General features: G+C 35.8%; 1 protein-coding gene across 2 annotated transcripts in view; it reads left to right on the plus strand.

Moving 5' to 3' along the window:
- gramd2aa (GRAM domain containing 2Aa) overlaps nt 1–17,866 on the plus strand; it is a 39,787-nt gene extending 21,921 nt beyond the window's left edge. For both annotated transcript variants that reach the window (XM_048185575.1, XM_048185576.1), the window contains exons 4-12: nt 1,581–1,653; nt 3,129–3,232; nt 5,428–5,526; nt 8,055–8,126; nt 8,224–8,286; nt 10,099–10,276; nt 14,498–14,591; nt 16,995–17,102; nt 17,185–17,866. In XM_048185575.1, the coding sequence (XP_048041532.1) occupies nt 1,581–1,653; nt 3,129–3,232; nt 5,428–5,526; nt 8,055–8,126; nt 8,224–8,286; nt 10,099–10,276; nt 14,498–14,591; nt 16,995–17,102; nt 17,185–17,188 (795 nt within the window). In that variant the 3' untranslated portion in view covers nt 17,189–17,866. The remainder of the gene's footprint in view (nt 1–1,580; nt 1,654–3,128; nt 3,233–5,427; nt 5,527–8,054; nt 8,127–8,223; nt 8,287–10,098; nt 10,277–14,497; nt 14,592–16,994; nt 17,103–17,184) is intronic.
- The last annotated feature ends 282 nt before the right edge of the window (nt 17,867–18,148 follow it).

The following is an 18,148-nucleotide window of genomic DNA, read 5'->3' on the forward strand; positions in this document are numbered from 1 at the left end:
ATTCTCTAGCATCAGTCGCCAGCGCGCCTCTTGAGGCTAGGGAAGTGAGGTTTACATGCTCGGCTCTTATTATTTTGCCTCCGTTACACTCACCCCCCTAAACCTCACTCCGGGTCACGGCACCAATGTAACCAGTCCTACTCAAACTGCTCTGAGTGGGATTCGAACCGATGTCTCTGGCATGGGAGACGGGTACGCTAACAAGGACACTAAAGACCGCATTCTCTAGCATCAGTCGCCAGCGCGCCTCTTGAGGCCAGGGAAGTGAGGTTTACATGCTCGGCTCTTATTATTTTGCCTCCGTTACATTCACTCCCCTAAACCTCACTCCGGGTCACGACACCAATGTAACCAGTCCTACTCAAACTGCTCTGAGCGGGATTCGAACCGATGTCTCTGGCTTGGGAGGCGGGTGCTAACAAGGACTCTAAAGACCGCATTCTCTAGCATCAGTCGCCAGTGTGCCTCTTGAGGCCAGGGAAGTAAGGTTTACATGCTCGGCTCTTACTATCTTGCCTCCGTTACACTCACTCCCCTAAATCTCACTCCCATCCGCGTCACGGCACCAATGTAACCAGTCCTACTCAAACTGCTCTGAGCGGGATTCGAACCGATGTCTACATGCTCGGCTCTTACTAGCTTGCCTCCATTACACAGGCTTGGTTATAGACTTAAAGTCGGCATGAAACAGTAGTTGCGATAGTCTTTTCCTCCCTATTGTGACATATATCCAAGTGAAATGGCATCTCAAACTAGAAAAAATGTAGGGCGGTACTTGATTTTGTCCATGGGGAATTGATTGGATGGTTGTGGTTTGCTATTGGTCGATCTCATGTGAGTGACAGGTTGACCGGCCCTCACTCCAGTAAACACGTCATCAGAGATATCGTTGCAAGAGGGAGGGGAAGTTATTTTGATAAAAGATTACACAAAGGCACATAAATAAAAAAAAAAAAAAAGATGGATAAATCATTTATAATAAACATTGCAATATTCCATAAAAAATAAGAATTGTCGCTTTTGATTTCATGTTGACTTTGAGACATAATGCTTTTATCACAGCTCAGTGTAGATGTACAAGCAGGGTTAAACATTCACAGGGCACTCCTGACTGGATCAGCCCATCTACATAATGAATCTCATCTAAATGATCTGTTGTGCATCAGTGTGCTCTGAAACGCTCTGAGCTGCAGGAAGCAAGAGTGAGAGAGATATATGCGCAAAACAAGCCCACAAGTTTTTCCGTCAAGGTGCAGTGGGTGTTTCTGCTGCGCGCATGTGACAGGGCAGTGAAGAAAGAGAGAGTGTGAGACAGAGAGAGTGACGCTTCTGAAGTAAGAAGAAACGCTGTGTTAGCTTACAGGAAGAGGACGAAGCTGATCTGGCTCTCGGGTCCTGGGACAGCAGGGTAACTGCAGTACGCACACACGGTGCGAGGCAGCCTCTTGGCTCGTGTGGAGCGCTTGAGTCGTGTCAGCATGCTTAGCTTGGTGCAGAGCTCGCATCCCTTACGAGAAAGAGCCAAGCTGCAGAAGAGCTGTGCGAAGCAGCTGATTTCACTTTCCTCTTCTTCCTCGCAGACCGTCAGCAAGTACAATGCGCAGTACCACAAGCTTTTCCAGAGCGTTCCCAAAGAAGAGCTTCTAATGAAAGGTAAGTTTGTTGTCTTTCTCCTTCTACAGCAACCTCTTACGTTTCAGTTTACTGCATCTTGCCACTCCTTGTAAAGTGACCTTGTGAAAAGATTCTTTTAATAGTGCTACTCTAGGTTCCTCATTAACACCTTGCAGTTCTTTTTTTTTTTTTAAAGAAGTTTCTCCTCTGCATTGTTAATAAAATGTCCATTATATACAGAGGGGGGCAAAGGTCAGAAACCACTAGTGAAAATGCTTCTTGCATTTTTGCAAGTCTCTTCTGCTCACCAAGGCTGCATTTATTTAATATATTGTGAAATATTATTACAATTTAAAACAACATATTTTAAAATGTAATTTATTCCTGTGATCAAAGCTGAATTTTCAGCATCATTACTCCAGTCTTCAGTGTCACATGATCCTTCAGAAATCATTCTAATATGCTGATTTGCTGCTCAAATGAAGAAACTTTTATGATTATTATCACTGTTGAAAACTGTTGTGTATTTTTTTTTTTTTTTTCAGGATTCTTTATTGAATAGAAAGTTCAAATGAACAGCATTTATATGTAATATAAAAGCTTTTCTAACATTATACAGTAATTTCTTTGGGGAAGAAATAAAATAAATTAATACTTTTATTCAGCAAGATGCATTAAATTGATCAAAAGTGACAGTAAAGACATTTATAATGTTACAAATAATTCTATAATAAATGCTGTTCATTTGAACTTTCTATTCATCAAAAAATCGTGAAAAAACTGTTTTCAAAATTAATAATAATAAATATTTCTTGAGCAGCAAATCAGCATATAAAAATGATTTCTGAAGAATCAAGAATAAAAATATTACACAATTTAGCTGTTTTTGCTGTATTTTGGATCAAATAATTGAAGCCTTTGTGAGCAGAAGAGGCTGCTTCAAAAACAAACAAAAAAATTATTGATCTAAAAAATTTTAACGTTATTGTATATTGTGTTATGTTAAATGTTTTATAATATTGTTTACAATTCACAAGCATAACAACTTGTGTGAGAAGTTTATTTACATAAATGTACATTCATTCAATTAATTTAATTCATTTAACTTCCCTAGATTCATTTAACTGTCCCTAGAGCTGCATGAACACAAGTTTATGTAAAACCTGGGGATCATATTATCCAGCATGATCCAAAGAGCATCTGACCGTCTGTAAAAAGAACATCACTTGGTCAATGTCACAAATATTTTATAATTCTAGAACTTTATTTCAAGGATTAAATTTGGAATCCCAGATTTTCAGTGTGTCCTTTGGACCCCAGTGTTTTGCTTATTCATCTTGATGTTTGGTAATGTTGCGCTCTATCTGACATTGATATCAACATTTTAACTGCTTTGAGCTGTCGTTCAAGTGAAAGAAGACATCAGAATTTGATGCTGCTCTTGAACTCTCACTCAAAAGTATCAGCTTACTTGCAGTTCTCTTGTATAAGTGCACTTGTGACCCCTCCTTTAGTGTACTCCTGTGCCCTGCTGCGAGACATCCTGCTGCAAGGCCGACTCTACATCTCTCGAAACTGGCTGTGTTTTTATGCCAACCTCTTTGGTAAAGACATCAAGGTGAGCGACACGTCTTCAGCTTATGAATATAGCTTGGATAGATATGACTCGAAGGTTCATTCCCAGGAAACATTGGCATTTGTGTTAGAAAATGGTGCAATTTTTTAGCATTTGATTTGAAAACTGAACATTATATGAAGCTGTTTTTTCCCAAGTACCCAAAGAACCAAGGCCTATTACCACAGTATAGGGTTTTTTTACACTTAAACTAGTTAACCCAGAGTCATACTAAACCCCGGGTAAACAGAATCCTGGGTTATCTTGATTCACGTTTCACACGTCTTGTAATTTACCTGGGGTTTACAATTATTCCTGGGCATTCATAAACTGTCGTTTCACACTGTGGGCCCTATTTTAATGATCTAAGTGCATGGTCTAAAGTGCACGGCGCAAGTGCACTTAGGACGTGTCCGAATCCACTTTTGCTAGTCCTAACAACAGGAAAAATGGTCAACACGCCCGGCGCATGGTCTAAAAAGGTTGTCCCTATTCTCTGAAAGAGTACACACTGCAGACAATTGGCAGCGCAATGCGGGAGTTAACATCACAAAAGCGGTACTAAAGGCCCATGCACATCAAGAACTGTAACTAAATTAGTGCCCACACGAACGCACAATATTGTTATTAATTCTAAGCATGTGCTACAGTTTTGTCGTTTGCCGCTTTAAATGCTCAAGCTCTTTAAAGGGGACCTATTATGCCCCTTTCACAAGATGTAATATAAGTCTCTGGTGTCTCCAGAATGTGTCTGTGAAGTTTCAGCTCAAAATACCCCACAGATCATTTATTATAGCTTGTCAAATTTACCCCTATTTGGGTGTGAGCAAAAACACGTTTTTGTGCATGTCCCTTTAAATGCAAATGAGCTGCTGCTCCCGGCTCCCTTTCCAGAAGAGGGCGGAGCTTTAACAGCTCGCACTTCGGTTGCTCAACAACAACAAAGCTGGAGAATCTCACGCAGCCAAAATGAGGATTGTCAGTAACGGTGTTCAGCCTTACATTGTTCAAACCGGAGTCGACACTGATGGAGAGACTCAGGAAACTGTACGTTTCCGAATGGTTAGTGGATACATTTATGTAGTTGCTGTGGAGTTTTTTCAACTCATTGACTAGCATGTGCCGTCATGTTAATCTTTTGTGCAAATCCAGCGTTGAATTGATCCTCGTTTGTGAAGCAGTCCAGCGTAAAATGTTTTCAGCTGAAAAAAATCATTCTGAAAGTGAACAATATCTTTTCTCTGTGCCATTATCGTTATAGTTAGGGTGTGAATTCTGCTATTCTTTCATATTTTGAATGATTTTTAGAGCTATATCTTTAACGTTATCCTTAACGTTGTCGGCACAGAGAAACAATGTCATTGGAATCATTTTTATAACATTTTTTTCCAGCTGATGAACAATAAAAACATTGACAGCCAATCAGAATCCACCCTGCTTTATAGAGCTCAAAGCATTTAAAGTGACAGACAACAAAACTGCAACACGTACTTAGAATAAAAGAACAATATCGTCAGCTGATGGATGCTAATATAGTTATTGTTACAGTTATTGTTCTTGGTGTGAATGGGCCTTAAGTTAAATTTTTATTAGCCCTGTCACAGCTTAATATCATAATTTCAATAAATAGCTGAGTATATTGTGGTAGTATCAATTCCAAGTGTACTTTGTAATAAATCATGTTACAGTATAACTGAAAAATATTATAAATCCTGTGAAAAGTATATTATTACAAATATGATAGAAAAATAAAAATGTAATAAAAAAATAAATAGCATTTATTTTTGTTACTTTTTAAATTTGACATTTTGTGCCTGTTAGATTAAAAATATTATGGAGTTGAATGTCACAGGGTTGGAGATCAGTGCACAAATGTCTGAATGACCCAGAAAACAACACAAAACAGAGTGGTTATGGTTAATCAGGTAGTATGATTTTAGCATCAGAACATTATGACAAACTTGTAATAAATAATTGTATCGATCAAATGGTGTTTTGTTCACTTTCGGCTGCTCGCCATGTTGCGGTTTGTTGTGCTGAATTAAACGTAATGTTATATTGTTCCTTTATGCTCCACGTTATTTAGTAATTAGATGTAGCAGGTCCAGTGTTGTGTGCAAGAATTCGTAAGCGAAGATACACTTTGAAACAAGGAACTTTTTCCTTTTTTTTTTCTGCCACTTTCTCTTGCCTCTCAGGTGGCCATTCCTGTAGCGTCTGTGCGATTGGTGAAGAAACATAAGACAGCAGGTCTGGTTCCTAATGGCTTGGCTATCACCACAGACAGCAGTCAGAAGGTGCGTTTCCACTGGGTTCCAGGTCACTGACCGGCAGATTGAAATACAAAGCTTAGTCAGCGCATGCTGCACTGCTGTAAAACGGTGAAAATGCAAATGGATGCAACACTGAGACTCCAGTTCACAGTATGAATCTTTGACTTCAGTCAGCTTTTATACCTTTTTGTTTAGTGAACCGTTTGATTCTTGTTAGGTAAGTAAAACTGGTTTAGAAAGGAACACTATTACTCAGCAGTGCAAAGAACTGATCTGTGATCAGATGATGTGGTCTGTATGAATTATTATTTTAGAGGTTTCTCTTTTACAGCTCATGAAATGCAATAGATCTAAAGTTTTCTCAGATGTTTCTCCTAAAACGCCTTAGTGATAAATATAAATATAGTGAAACGAATGTCAAATAATTCGATAGATCAGATAATTCTGTCTTGTAGAATTTGAAGGGAAACATTCGAGTTCCTGTTGAGGTTTGGTTGCAGATACTGGTGTCTTGGCCAATCTGAGCACAGTTTGTAACTTATTTGATAGCTCTTTTGAAACTCTAGAGGAGAAACGTAAGATTATTGCACTGAAAAAAAAATTGACTTTGAAACAACTTTCAAATTGCTAGTAAATTCTACAAATACACTAATTTTAATCCCATGTCAAAAATGTTGAAAAAGTACAGATTCCAGATGACAATACCTCTCAGGAGATATAATGGATTTTTTTTTAAGTTTGTCTCAGATGTTTCTCCTGAAATTCCTTATCAGTACTTAAAAATAGAGACAAATGAGAACAATTGTTGACATACTCTAGCAAGAGTATAAACATTTAGTCTTAAATGAATTTGATGAAAAATTTGATTGTTTAATATTAATATTTCTGTCTTTTGCTTTTTATAACATTGCTATTTTTATTTTATTATTTATTTTTATCTCATTCATCTCTAGAGGAAATTTGCTGACATCTTGTGTGATTTTTCTTTCCATTGGGAGGATCAGTGGACTCGGCATCAGATTCTTTTCAGTTAAAACTTCAGTTAGCTCATATTACTGAGAGCAGTTTTATTAGACGATTAATGCCTGTGAATAGTTGGTAATTCTATAGTTCTCAAAAGCAGTCATTTACTTCCTGTACAGTAAAAGCAGAACAAAACGACATTGTGAAAAATGAGTATTGTTGAGTTGAAGTGCACCTGGTAAAATCCTAGATAGGCAGTTATTATTGCGACTACTATGCATTCAACATTGAATGGTGGCAAATTCTCTTTTTCTGTTGTACAGGTAGATCTATTTTACACAACCTATATACTTTATTTACACATGGCATCTCCCAAATAATGAATTAAAGTCAGCATGAAATGGAAGTTGCGATAGTCTTTCCTTCCTATTGTGACGTATATGCGAGTGAATGGCTTCTCGAACAAGAACAAATGTAGGGCGGGGCTTGATTTTGTCCATGGGGAATTGATTGGATAGTTGTGGTGTGCTATTGGTCAATCTCATGTGAGTGACAGGTTGCCCCGCCCTCACTTCAGTAAACATGTCATCAGAGAAGAGAAGAGATGTCACTGCAAGAGGGAGGGGAAGATATTTTGATTAAAAATTAATGATGTGCACAGATAAATCTTTTATAATAAATACTGCAATATTCCGTAAAAAATAAAAATGGCCAATTTGCATGTAGCAAATTGAAATATAACTTCCGCTTCTATCCACTGCCATTTGCAAACATATTTTCAAATATTTTTCAGGTCAACACGCACCTTCTGAAGTCGGGTATCATTGAAAATTAATTTGGTCATTCATGTGCACAAAATATTTCAATATTTCCGACTCCACTTGAAGATTGCATTTGGTTTGAATTAATCCATAAAGCCCCTGTCCCTCATGGGATCAGCTTTCACACACTCTTAGTGTTCCCTAAAAATATGATCCTCTTCCTGGTAGTGAGATTATATGTGGCTACATAGTGAAATTTAACTAAAGTGGTTTCTCAATGCTCTGGTTATGTCCACTATCCCTCATCTCTGCTGAAAATACAGCTAAAATCAGTTTAAGATGGTAAATGTGTCTTTAACATTCAGGAACATTTCCATTGCACTAAAGGTTCTTTATAGTGGGAAAAGGTTCTTTAGATTATTAAGCTGTTCTTCACACTAAGAAAAATAAATGGTTCACTGAAAGATTCTTTGGGAACTAAAAATGGTTCTTGGCAAGCTGGTTTAGATGGTTGACCAGACGGTCAAGGGTAAGGGTTGTGCTGTAATAACCAGGTTTCACCAGCTTTTAGGTCATGAAGAAACTGTGTTTTGGAAAACAGTAGCTATTTTTTGAAGGTCCAAGACCATTAACCAGCACTGGACCGTATTGTTATTCCCACTGTTAACCAGCTTGGACCAGTTTGAAACCAACTAACATGTTTCAAAACACAGCTACCACCACCTATAGCTGGTTTTAGCTGGGTTTTCCAGCAGGAATGTTGCTTGACATGCCACATCCACAATGTATTATAATGTTTTGATATGTTTGTGTCCTCTCCATGCACAGTACGTGTTTGTGTCTCTACTGTCCAGAGATAGCGTCTACGATGTGTTGAGACGCATCTGCACACATCTACAGGTGAGAGTTTACGCAGTTCCTATGGGCTGAAACATTATGTAAACAGCATTAGCCTAATGACAAGTGTGTTGTGATCATGCTGCTGTCTGTCTTACAGGTCAATGGGAAGAAGATCCTCAGCCTCAAGCAGTACATGGAGGAGCCTAACTCTTTATCTCTGGTATGTTTGAGAATCTAGATTGTTCTGGCTTCTGGAGAACATTTTACATTTTCTTGCATAATAACTGCATATTAATTACAGTGGTTCTAATTTCAATTCAAGTTTATTTGTATAGCACATTTAAAAACAACACATGATGGCCAAAGTGCTTTACACACCGATACAATACAATACATATTGTTTCAAAACAGCTTTACAGAAAATGTTTTTTTCAATGTTACGAGCATTCTGTTATCAGCCAGAGATGAGTGTATCAAAGTAATGTGTAATACACAGATATAATATAATACGTGTTATGTGGTTAGTTAACATCATTTTAATCATGACAACTCTCGAAATAATTTTAGCATGTTATTGAATATGGCAGTGTTAATGTATTTGGTCTTGGCGAACTAGATCTGCTACGCAGCTGTTGATTATTGCTGCTGCTGCAGAGCAGAGTATGGATGCTAATACTGCTAATAGATACACAGACGCTGCGGTGAGCATGTAAGATATGCTGCTGCTGCATAAATAGACATACATAAATCCCAGGGCAGATCTAGGCAGGTGGAGCTGGGGAGGTGGAGGAGCTCTGATAGCACTGCAGGACCAGCTTACAGCAAACACTGAACCAGACTATTTAAATGTTGAGCATGCAATCTCATTGGCTGCAGGATCAGCAGAAGCCAATCAACTGGTAATGACGTGATTGCTTGCAGATTGCATGTAAAGGACCTATCAGCCTGCGCAATCTAGAGTTTCATGACAAAACTAGATATGCATTCAGTTAAGCAGACACAACAAACATTTTAGGCAGCAATTACAACTTGTGCTCTTAATGATTATAATATTAGGATAATATTTGAAAGATTGGTGTGTCGATCCGGAGATGCCGTCATCTGAAATGTTCATAATTGTCCGTATTGCCTGAAAACATTGCAAAGGCTGGATGCAAATTGGAGCTGTAGTTACTCCATGATGGGCATCCCGAGGCAGAAACAGGGAAGCAAAAGGAGAAGCATTAGCATAGCTGCTGTTCATTGCAAAAGATGATCATGTGCATTTGGTACTCTTTCATCAGGTATAGTACAAGTTTATGAGAAGCTTTATGTGAATGCTTGGCTTAAGATATGTATTCATGTACGAAGGGGAACATCAACTAAACAGTTTTGTGCCACTTTTGCACATGGTATTTCAATGCAAAAACCATTAACCATTCGTTAACTACCTGATAACTCAGCTCTGTGGCTTGTGTCTTGTGCATTTTTCCTATTTTAATTAGTCTCATTAAAGGATTAGTTCACTTCAGAATGAAAATTTCCTGATAATTTACTTTAATCTTGGATGACATGGGGGTCTTTCTTTCTTCAGTCGAAAAGAAATTAAGGTTTTTGAGGAAAACATTCCAGGATTTTTCTCCATATAGTGGACTTCAGTGGCTACCAACGGGTTGAAGGTCCAATTTGCAGTTTCAGTGCAGCTTCAAAGGGCTCTACACGATCCCAGACGAGGAATAAGGGTCGTTGGTAGCCGCTGAATACCACTATATGGAGAAAAATCCTGGAATGTTTTCCTCAAAAACCTTAATTTCTTTTCAACTGAAGAAAGAAAGACATAAACATCTTCGATGACATGGGGATATGTAAATTATCAGGAAATTTGAATTCTGAAGTGAACTAATCCTTTAAAGAATGTCATTCGCAATATTACCGCCCAATGAATTCAGGCAGTAAATGATTGTTTATATAAAATGGATGTATGCATTTTCATTGGCCGCAATTCATTCTTAGTAAATCTTAGTGTGTCCTGTACTTCCATTTGCTGGTGTAGGATGAGTTCCCCGTCCCTGAAGTTTTCCCTGTACCAGATGAGTTTCCTCCAGTGCTGAAGTGGAGGAGGAAGCCATCAGTGGCATCTGTGGCTTCTTCCCTACCTGACTTACTGGGAAACTCCACCAGCAGCCTGAGTGCCGTAGACGCCCCCTTCCAGACAGACAAACCTCTGGAGGGTGAGTGACTGACCAAAAAATGTATTTACATATTTAATACTATGGACCATGTTATCATGGTATTCTGTAAAGTACCTGGGAGTAGATGGTAAATATCATGTATAGTACAGTCCAAAAGTTTGGAACCACTAAGATTTTTAATGTTTTTAAAAGAAGTTTCGTCTGCTCACCAAGGCTACATTTATTTAATTAAAAATACAGTAAAAACAGTAATATTGTGAAATATTATTACAATTTAAAATAAGTAATTTCTATTTGAATATATTTCACAAAGTAATTTATTTCTGTGATCAAAGCTGAATTTTCAGCATCGTTACTCCAGTCTTCAGTGTCACATGATCCTTCAGAAATCATTCTAATATGCTGATCTTCTGCTCAAGAAACATTTAATGTGTACAATTGTACAAAATATTTGTGTACAATATTTTTTTTCATTATTATTTGATGAATAGAAAGTTCAAAAGAACAGTGTTTATCTGAAATCTAATCTTTTGTAACATTATAAATGTCTTTACTGCCACTTTTGATTGATTTAATGCATCATTGTTGAATAAAAGTATTCATTTCTTTAATTTCTTTTCAAAAAAAATAAAAATAAAAATTCTTACTGACCCCAAACTTTTGAACGGTAGTGTATAATGCTACAGAAGCTTTGTATTTCAGATAAATGCTGTTCTTTTGAACTTTCTATTCATCAAGGAATCCTGAAAAAAAAAGTACACAACTGTTTTCAACATTGAAAATAATCATAAATGTTTATTGAGCAGCAAATCAGCATATTAGAATGATTTCTGAAGGATCATGTGACACTGAAGACTGGAGTAACGATGCTGAAAATTCAGCTTTGCATCACAGGAATAAATTACTTTGTCAAATATATTTAAATAGTACACAGTTATTTTAAATTGTAATAATATTTCACAATATTACTGTTTTTTACTGTATTTTTAATTAAATAAATGTAGCCTTGGTGAGCAGACGAAACTTCTTTTAAAAACATTAAAAATCTTAGTGGTTCCAAACTTTTGGACTGTACTGTAGATATGAATATGATAATCTGATTCTATCCCAGTACCATGGTACTGACACAAAACATTTTTCAAAAGGGCTAACGATGGGTTAGAAGTCATCAATATTGCATAATTCAGACCTGTTTTGTTTATAAAGGTCTTTAGTAAATAGCAGATCAAAGGATTCTTTACATATATCAAGTTATCAGTGTTTGGGGTTATGTATTAAGTTTTGTGTGTGTTCTGTAATCAGATTATTTTAAAAGTATCTCCTTATTGAATGGGACATGAGTAAAATCTTAGGAAGTCATTGAAAATTCAATAGTGAAATAAATCATTGAATATTTCAGATAGATATTGCTCTTTGTGAGCTTTTAAGTAACAGCTGCATGATGACTGTCTGTCAGCTGATCTGTATAATGCTTTAAATCTTTTCATTCAGAAGATTGGTGCTTGACTGCAGAAATCTCTATAAAGTGATTTTAAAATAAAATCTCTGGTAATCATGAACAACTGGAAAGGTCATGAAGAAGTCAGAGAAATTCATTGCCTTTTAAAAACAATATCTTTTAAAATAACTGGCATAATATTACTTACTAACTAACATGTAACATTTTATGTATTATTGACAATTGAAAACATCTTCCATTCCACACACTCATATACTGTTTGTACCACGGCTATGTTTGGAACAGAATTATTCTACCATAGCACTCATTTTTGCAATGTGAATACTGTGCACCGTATGCATGATATACCTACATATACCAAAATGTGCAGTACACAACCGTAACATACTGTATGCAATACTGTGGTGAGAAATCAACCTTGATGCCTTTCTTATGAGATTTTAGACATTAGACATCAAACCAATTGAAGACAACTGAACACAAAATTGAATTATGAATAAGTGTATAAATAAGTGTATTTATTTCCAAGATAAATAATCGGATGGCACTTTCTGAAATAAACGTAACATAATGAAATCATGTGACAGCAGTGTAACATGCTGCCAACTGATGAGAGAAAAAGTCATTTTTTTGTGCTGAGCTGCTGAGGGTGAAGCCAGGTAAAATTCTATTGTGGGAAACGCATTAGACATGAGCAGATTAATTTCTCAGAGCAGACTGGCAGTTAATGTCCCCATTTGATGAAATGTTTCTGGGATGGAATGAAAAAATGTCCATTATATGATTTTATATGATTCAGGAACAAGCTGATCACTTCTCTTTGACGTCATATCTCAGCTCATGTTGTGAGTGTGTGTGGATGTGAGGCAGGACTTGGATCCATTATGCAATATAGGATTAATCCCAGAAGGAGATTTTAGAATGTAGAGATAAAACATTAAAATATCAGCCTAAGACTAATTGATGTAATACTTTTAAATGCTTGTTTGTATAATGTTAAAATCTATTTTTGGACTTTATGGGTTATGGTTTGTTCACATATACTATGGGTTTTTTTCATACAGCATTTCACCAAATATTCCATGTAGTCTCTCAATTAAAGGTCCGAATATATTCAAGAACAATCGAAGAGCGAACTGGTGTGAACTGGCATTTTGAACAAAATTAGGCCAAAACGGAGTTCGTTTCAGGAGTTTGAAACGGTTTGCCAAAGTGAACTTTCTGGAAAGGTTTTCTCTGGCTAGTAAACATCTTCGAACTACCATTGGTCCGTGGCGATGATGTAATAGGTGGGTGTGGCTTCCGTGATGTGGAAATATTCTCTGGTTCATTTCTGCTGTTCAGTCCGTCGAGGTCAGACGCAAGCAAAACGTGAACACACTGGAGAGCCGCTTTATAGTAGTAGCAAAAGTTGTAATTCTAATTGAAAGACACACTGACACTGTTTTTCCATGTTTAATACTGTAAAGTAAAGCACTTGGAGTGCTGAATTTCAGAGCTGGTGCAAACATGATCAGACGCTTTCTGAACTGCTGTTTTCTCACCGCTGTCATTTTTGTTGTTTATTTTGTTATTGAAAGGAAAGCACGGAGTACATATTTACATATTCATCTAAGCATTGCTCTCGGCAGGATGTTCGCTAACAGTATTACCGCTGCTCATGTATTTCAAACTTCTTTTTAAAGGTGCCCTAGAACTTTTTTTAAAAAGATGTAATATAAGTCTAAGTTGTCCCCTGAATATGTCTGTGAAGTTTCAGCTTAAAATACTCCATAGATTTTTTTTAAATCATTCTATTTTGGGGCATCATTATAAATGAGCCGATTCAGGGCTACTGGCCCTTTAATTCTCGTGCTCCACGCCCACGGAGATTGCGCTTGCCTTGAACAGTGCATAAACAAAGTTTACACAGCTAATATAACCCTCAAATGGATCTTTACAAAGTGTTCATCATGCATGCGGCATGCATGCGTCGGATTATGTGAGTATTGTATACTGTTATATTGTTTACATTGATTCTGAATGAATTTGAGGCTGTGCTCCGTGGCTAACGGCTAATGCTACACTGTTGGAGAGATTTATAAAGAATGAAGTTGTGTTTATGAATTATACAGACTGCAAGTGTTTAATAATGAAAATAGCGACGGCTCTTGTCTCCATGAATACAGTAAGAAACGATGGTAACTTTAACCACATTTAACAGTACATTAGCAACATGCTAACGAAACATTTAGAAAGACAATTTACAAATATCAATAAAAATATCATGATATCATGGATCATGTCAGTTATTATTGCTCCATCTGCCATTTTTCGCTATTGTTCTTGCTTGCTTACCTAGTCTGATGATTCAGCTGTGCAGATCCAGACGTTACTGGCTGCCCTTGTCTAATGCCTTTTATAATGTTGGAAACATGGGCTGGCATATGCAAATATTGGGGGCGTACACCCCGACTGTTACGTAACAGTCGGTGTTATGTTGAGATTCGCCTGTTCTTCGGGGGTCTTTTAAACAAATGAGATTTATATAAGAAGGAGGAAACAATGGAGTTTGAGACTCACTGTATGTCATTTCCATGTACTGAACTCTTGTTATTTAATTATGCCGAGGTAAATTCAATTTTTGAATCTAGGGCACCTTTAAAGAATGAAAAAGCACTTTGCTGTGAGTATATCGGGGCCCTTATATGAGAACTGTATTAATTTATTGAAGAATGAAAAGACTCAAAATAGTCACACTACAGAACTTAAATCCATGCAGTACATTTCCTCATCCTGTGATACTGCTTTGTCTGCTACAGATCAAGGTCTGGAAACCAAGAAGATCCTCCTTACAGAGACGATACCAGAACTGGGCCAGATGGAGTACCAGCTACTAAAATTCTTCATCCTGCTGTGAGTTTGGCTGGACATCCTTGTTGTGTGTCCATGCATTTTTCTTACTCGCAGCTATATGTAAATGCTGTCCTTTCCTGCTCAGCCAGAAAGCGTGTCAAAATCATATAATTGGCTAAACAAAGAATTTGTTTGTTGTAGTGCTGTCACAGAGCTTCAATGCTGCCTTCACGTGCTGTTGGAATTATTTCTAGTTTCTAGTTAAAAATTGGACATGAATGCCCTCTCAAGTCATATTTAGCATGCAAAGCTTGTTGATAATTTTGATGCCCAAGTTCCTGAGATGGGTGGGCCAGAAATTTTAAACATGGCCACTTGATTTTGCCAAGTGTAAATAGGCCGTGTTTTGATTGGCTGATGATCCGATCTGCTTGATACTGGTGTATTGTTTTCAATAGTATCTATCATTTTCATTTTTACAAAAAAAATTACTTATAGCACCTTTCAGTTTGAGTATGGGCACCGTGTCAAAATTATTGAAAACATGCTTGGAAAATTATATAAGGATATAATCATACTTATTCAGTCAACTTTTTTTCTTGGCTTTATAAATAGATCACATCAAGACGCAGGGGAGATTTTTTCATTATTTTGTCACACAAACTTGCATGTGTTTGCCAGTCCACCTGTTCCAGTAATCCGTCCCTGATTTGTGTAGTTGATGTGGTGCCGCAGGGATAAACTCACTGGACAAGAGAACTGTCACGTGTGTAAACTGGCTCCAGTGGGTCATGCAGTGCCACGTGCACACGCCAGTGATGGAGCTTTCTTTTTCAGGATAATACTTTGTATAAAAGAGATGTTAGCACAAGAAATTGTTGTTTAAAACAGCAATCTCAACAGAATTAGAAGATGACATCTTGGGAACAGCAAATAATAATGAATCAACAGATTCATGCCATCAAATACTTTTTTAAAAAGGAGTTAAACTATTTTCTTTTATGTGTCTATATTATATAAACAACTAAATATAAGAAAATTAAAATAAAAATATTCAATATAAAAATACTAATAATGAAAAAATACAAATAATACAAAAATCAATAATATAACAAATTATTATTATTAATAATACTAATTAATAATAATAGTACTAATATATTAAATAATATAAAATGATAATAAAATAAAATACAATTAAACAATAAAATAATATTAATGTATTAAAATAATAAAATAATAATAAAAAGCATATGCCTATTTCATCAGCTCTACAGTTGAAAATTAATAATAATAAATGTAATAAATTAATAATAATAATAAATAAATTATTGATTATTAATAATGAATAATTAATGATTAGTTATGAAATTATTATTATTATCATAAAATAATACAAATTAAATAATAAAAGAACAAGCATATGTCTATGCTTATAAATATTAAATTAATTAATAATAATACATTCATAAATTATCATACGATAATACAATTAAATATTAATTTATTACTAATATATTAAAATAAACAAATAAAGCATATGCCTATGGTATCTGCTCTTCAGTTGAGAATTAATAAATTAATAATAATTAATAAATAAATAATGAATTATTATTATTAATAATAGTAATTAATAATACTACTAATACTATATTAATAATATAAAATTTGAATAATAAAACAATACAATTAAGCAATAATAATATATTTAAATAATAATAAAAAAACATATGCCTATGTCCTTTGCGCTTCAGTTGAGAATTAATAATAAATGTAATAAATTAATAATACATTATTATCATTATCATAAAGTAATCAAACTAGATAATAATAATAATAATAATAATAATAATATATTAAAATAATAAAATAATATAAAATTGATATGCCTATGTCTTCTGCTCTTCAGTTGCTCTTCATAAATTAGTAATAATAAATTAATAAAAATATTAGGGTTAGGTTATGGTTAATATTAAATAATAATAATAATAATAATAATAAAACAACAGTACAATTAAATAATAATATAACAAAAATATATTAAAATAATAATAAAAATCATTTGCGCTCTTCAGTAGAGAATACCAAATCTCAATCTCTTTGGCATTATAATATTTAGGTATACATTTTGTTTTTCAGAAATATAATATGAATATAAAATTTGCTGTGGTTTAAATTTAAATGAAAAAGTGTTTTTATTTTATTTATTTATTTGAGCATCTGAGCTGACTTTCTGATCATATCTGATATGTGTTTCCATTAGATATGAATGACAAAAAACCCCAAAAAACCCTTTTAGCTCACAACACTGCCATCTTGTGTCCAGCTGAACATGCACAAGTCTCTCCATGATCTCATCGCTCTAATTAGCTTCAAGGGATTCACAGCGAGCTGTAGTCTTCTGGTCTTCGATTTCCATTTGAGAATCAACCAGTTCATGTACATCTGACTTCTGTCCCGCAGCATTATCCTGCTCATCCTGTCGTCGTGTTACCTGGCCTTTCGTGTCTGCAGCCTGGAGCAGCAGCTCTCTTTCCTCAGCAACAACCCTGCACTGACTCTCAGAGAGAGGTAAATGTAATTCCACACTCTCTTACATCATTCACGCCGGTCTTACAGCTCATTTACCAGCGCTGTCTGTCTGCCCACTCAGGTAACTACTGACCGTCACCGCTGCACTTCACAGGAACGTCGTCCAGCGCCGGCGCTCTCTCTCTCTCTCTCTCTCTCTCTCTCTCTCTGTGGCCACCTTGCAACTATGCAAACAAACTCTCCTATGTATTGATGCAAAGTCTTTCTTGGATTGTGTTGACAATGAGCCTGAAGACTGGAAGTGTTCTCAAATAGTCATTGTGTTACTGGACCTAAAAGACGAAAAGGACCTGACCGGCCTACACAGGATGTAGACTGCAAGCCCTGTGTACATTATAAACAAAATGAAGGGCTGTTTCCCCAACACAAACTGTTTGTGTGGTCATTCGTCACCTAATAAGGGCAAACGTATCAATCGCTGTACAGTCAAATGACTTTCAATAGGTTATAAATCTCTTGAATATGTATAGCTCAGGATCTAATGCAGTATATTTAGATAAGATTATTTTATTTATTTATATGCAAGCCACTTGCCATGTCCTAGCACTTCCAGTAGGATTTAGCTGAACTGAAAATCTCTATTATGTACAGTATGCATACGGTTTGATCAGGTCGTGTGATCAGTCTTACTGTATTCACACCTGGCGAGAATGTTTATGGCATAATGAATGTTTACTCAAGTAAATCCAGAAGCTGTAGAATTCATGGACAATAAAATCATGCATTTTCATGTACTGTCCTAAGGTTATCGTTGTGCTGTTGTTGTTTCCTAAAGCATATTATGCAGATTTGATATGCTTAACCCTGTAATGCATGACATATGAAATAATAGTCAGAAAAATATATATATTTTTGAAATGGAACAGTTTATTAAATCTTTAGGCAAAATACAAAAAAGGTAAAAATTTGCTTCATTTTTTTGAGTATCATTTTTAATAAATCAGGCTCATATAGTATGATTATGGAACTCAAACTGGAGGAGGAAAAAACAGCTCAATTTTATTCAGATGCCCAAACTGAGCAAA

This window comes from Megalobrama amblycephala, linkage group LG3 (assembly GCF_018812025.1).
Source record: "Megalobrama amblycephala isolate DHTTF-2021 linkage group LG3, ASM1881202v1, whole genome shotgun sequence".
Lineage (NCBI taxonomy): Eukaryota > Metazoa > Chordata > Actinopteri > Cypriniformes > Xenocyprididae > Megalobrama > Megalobrama amblycephala.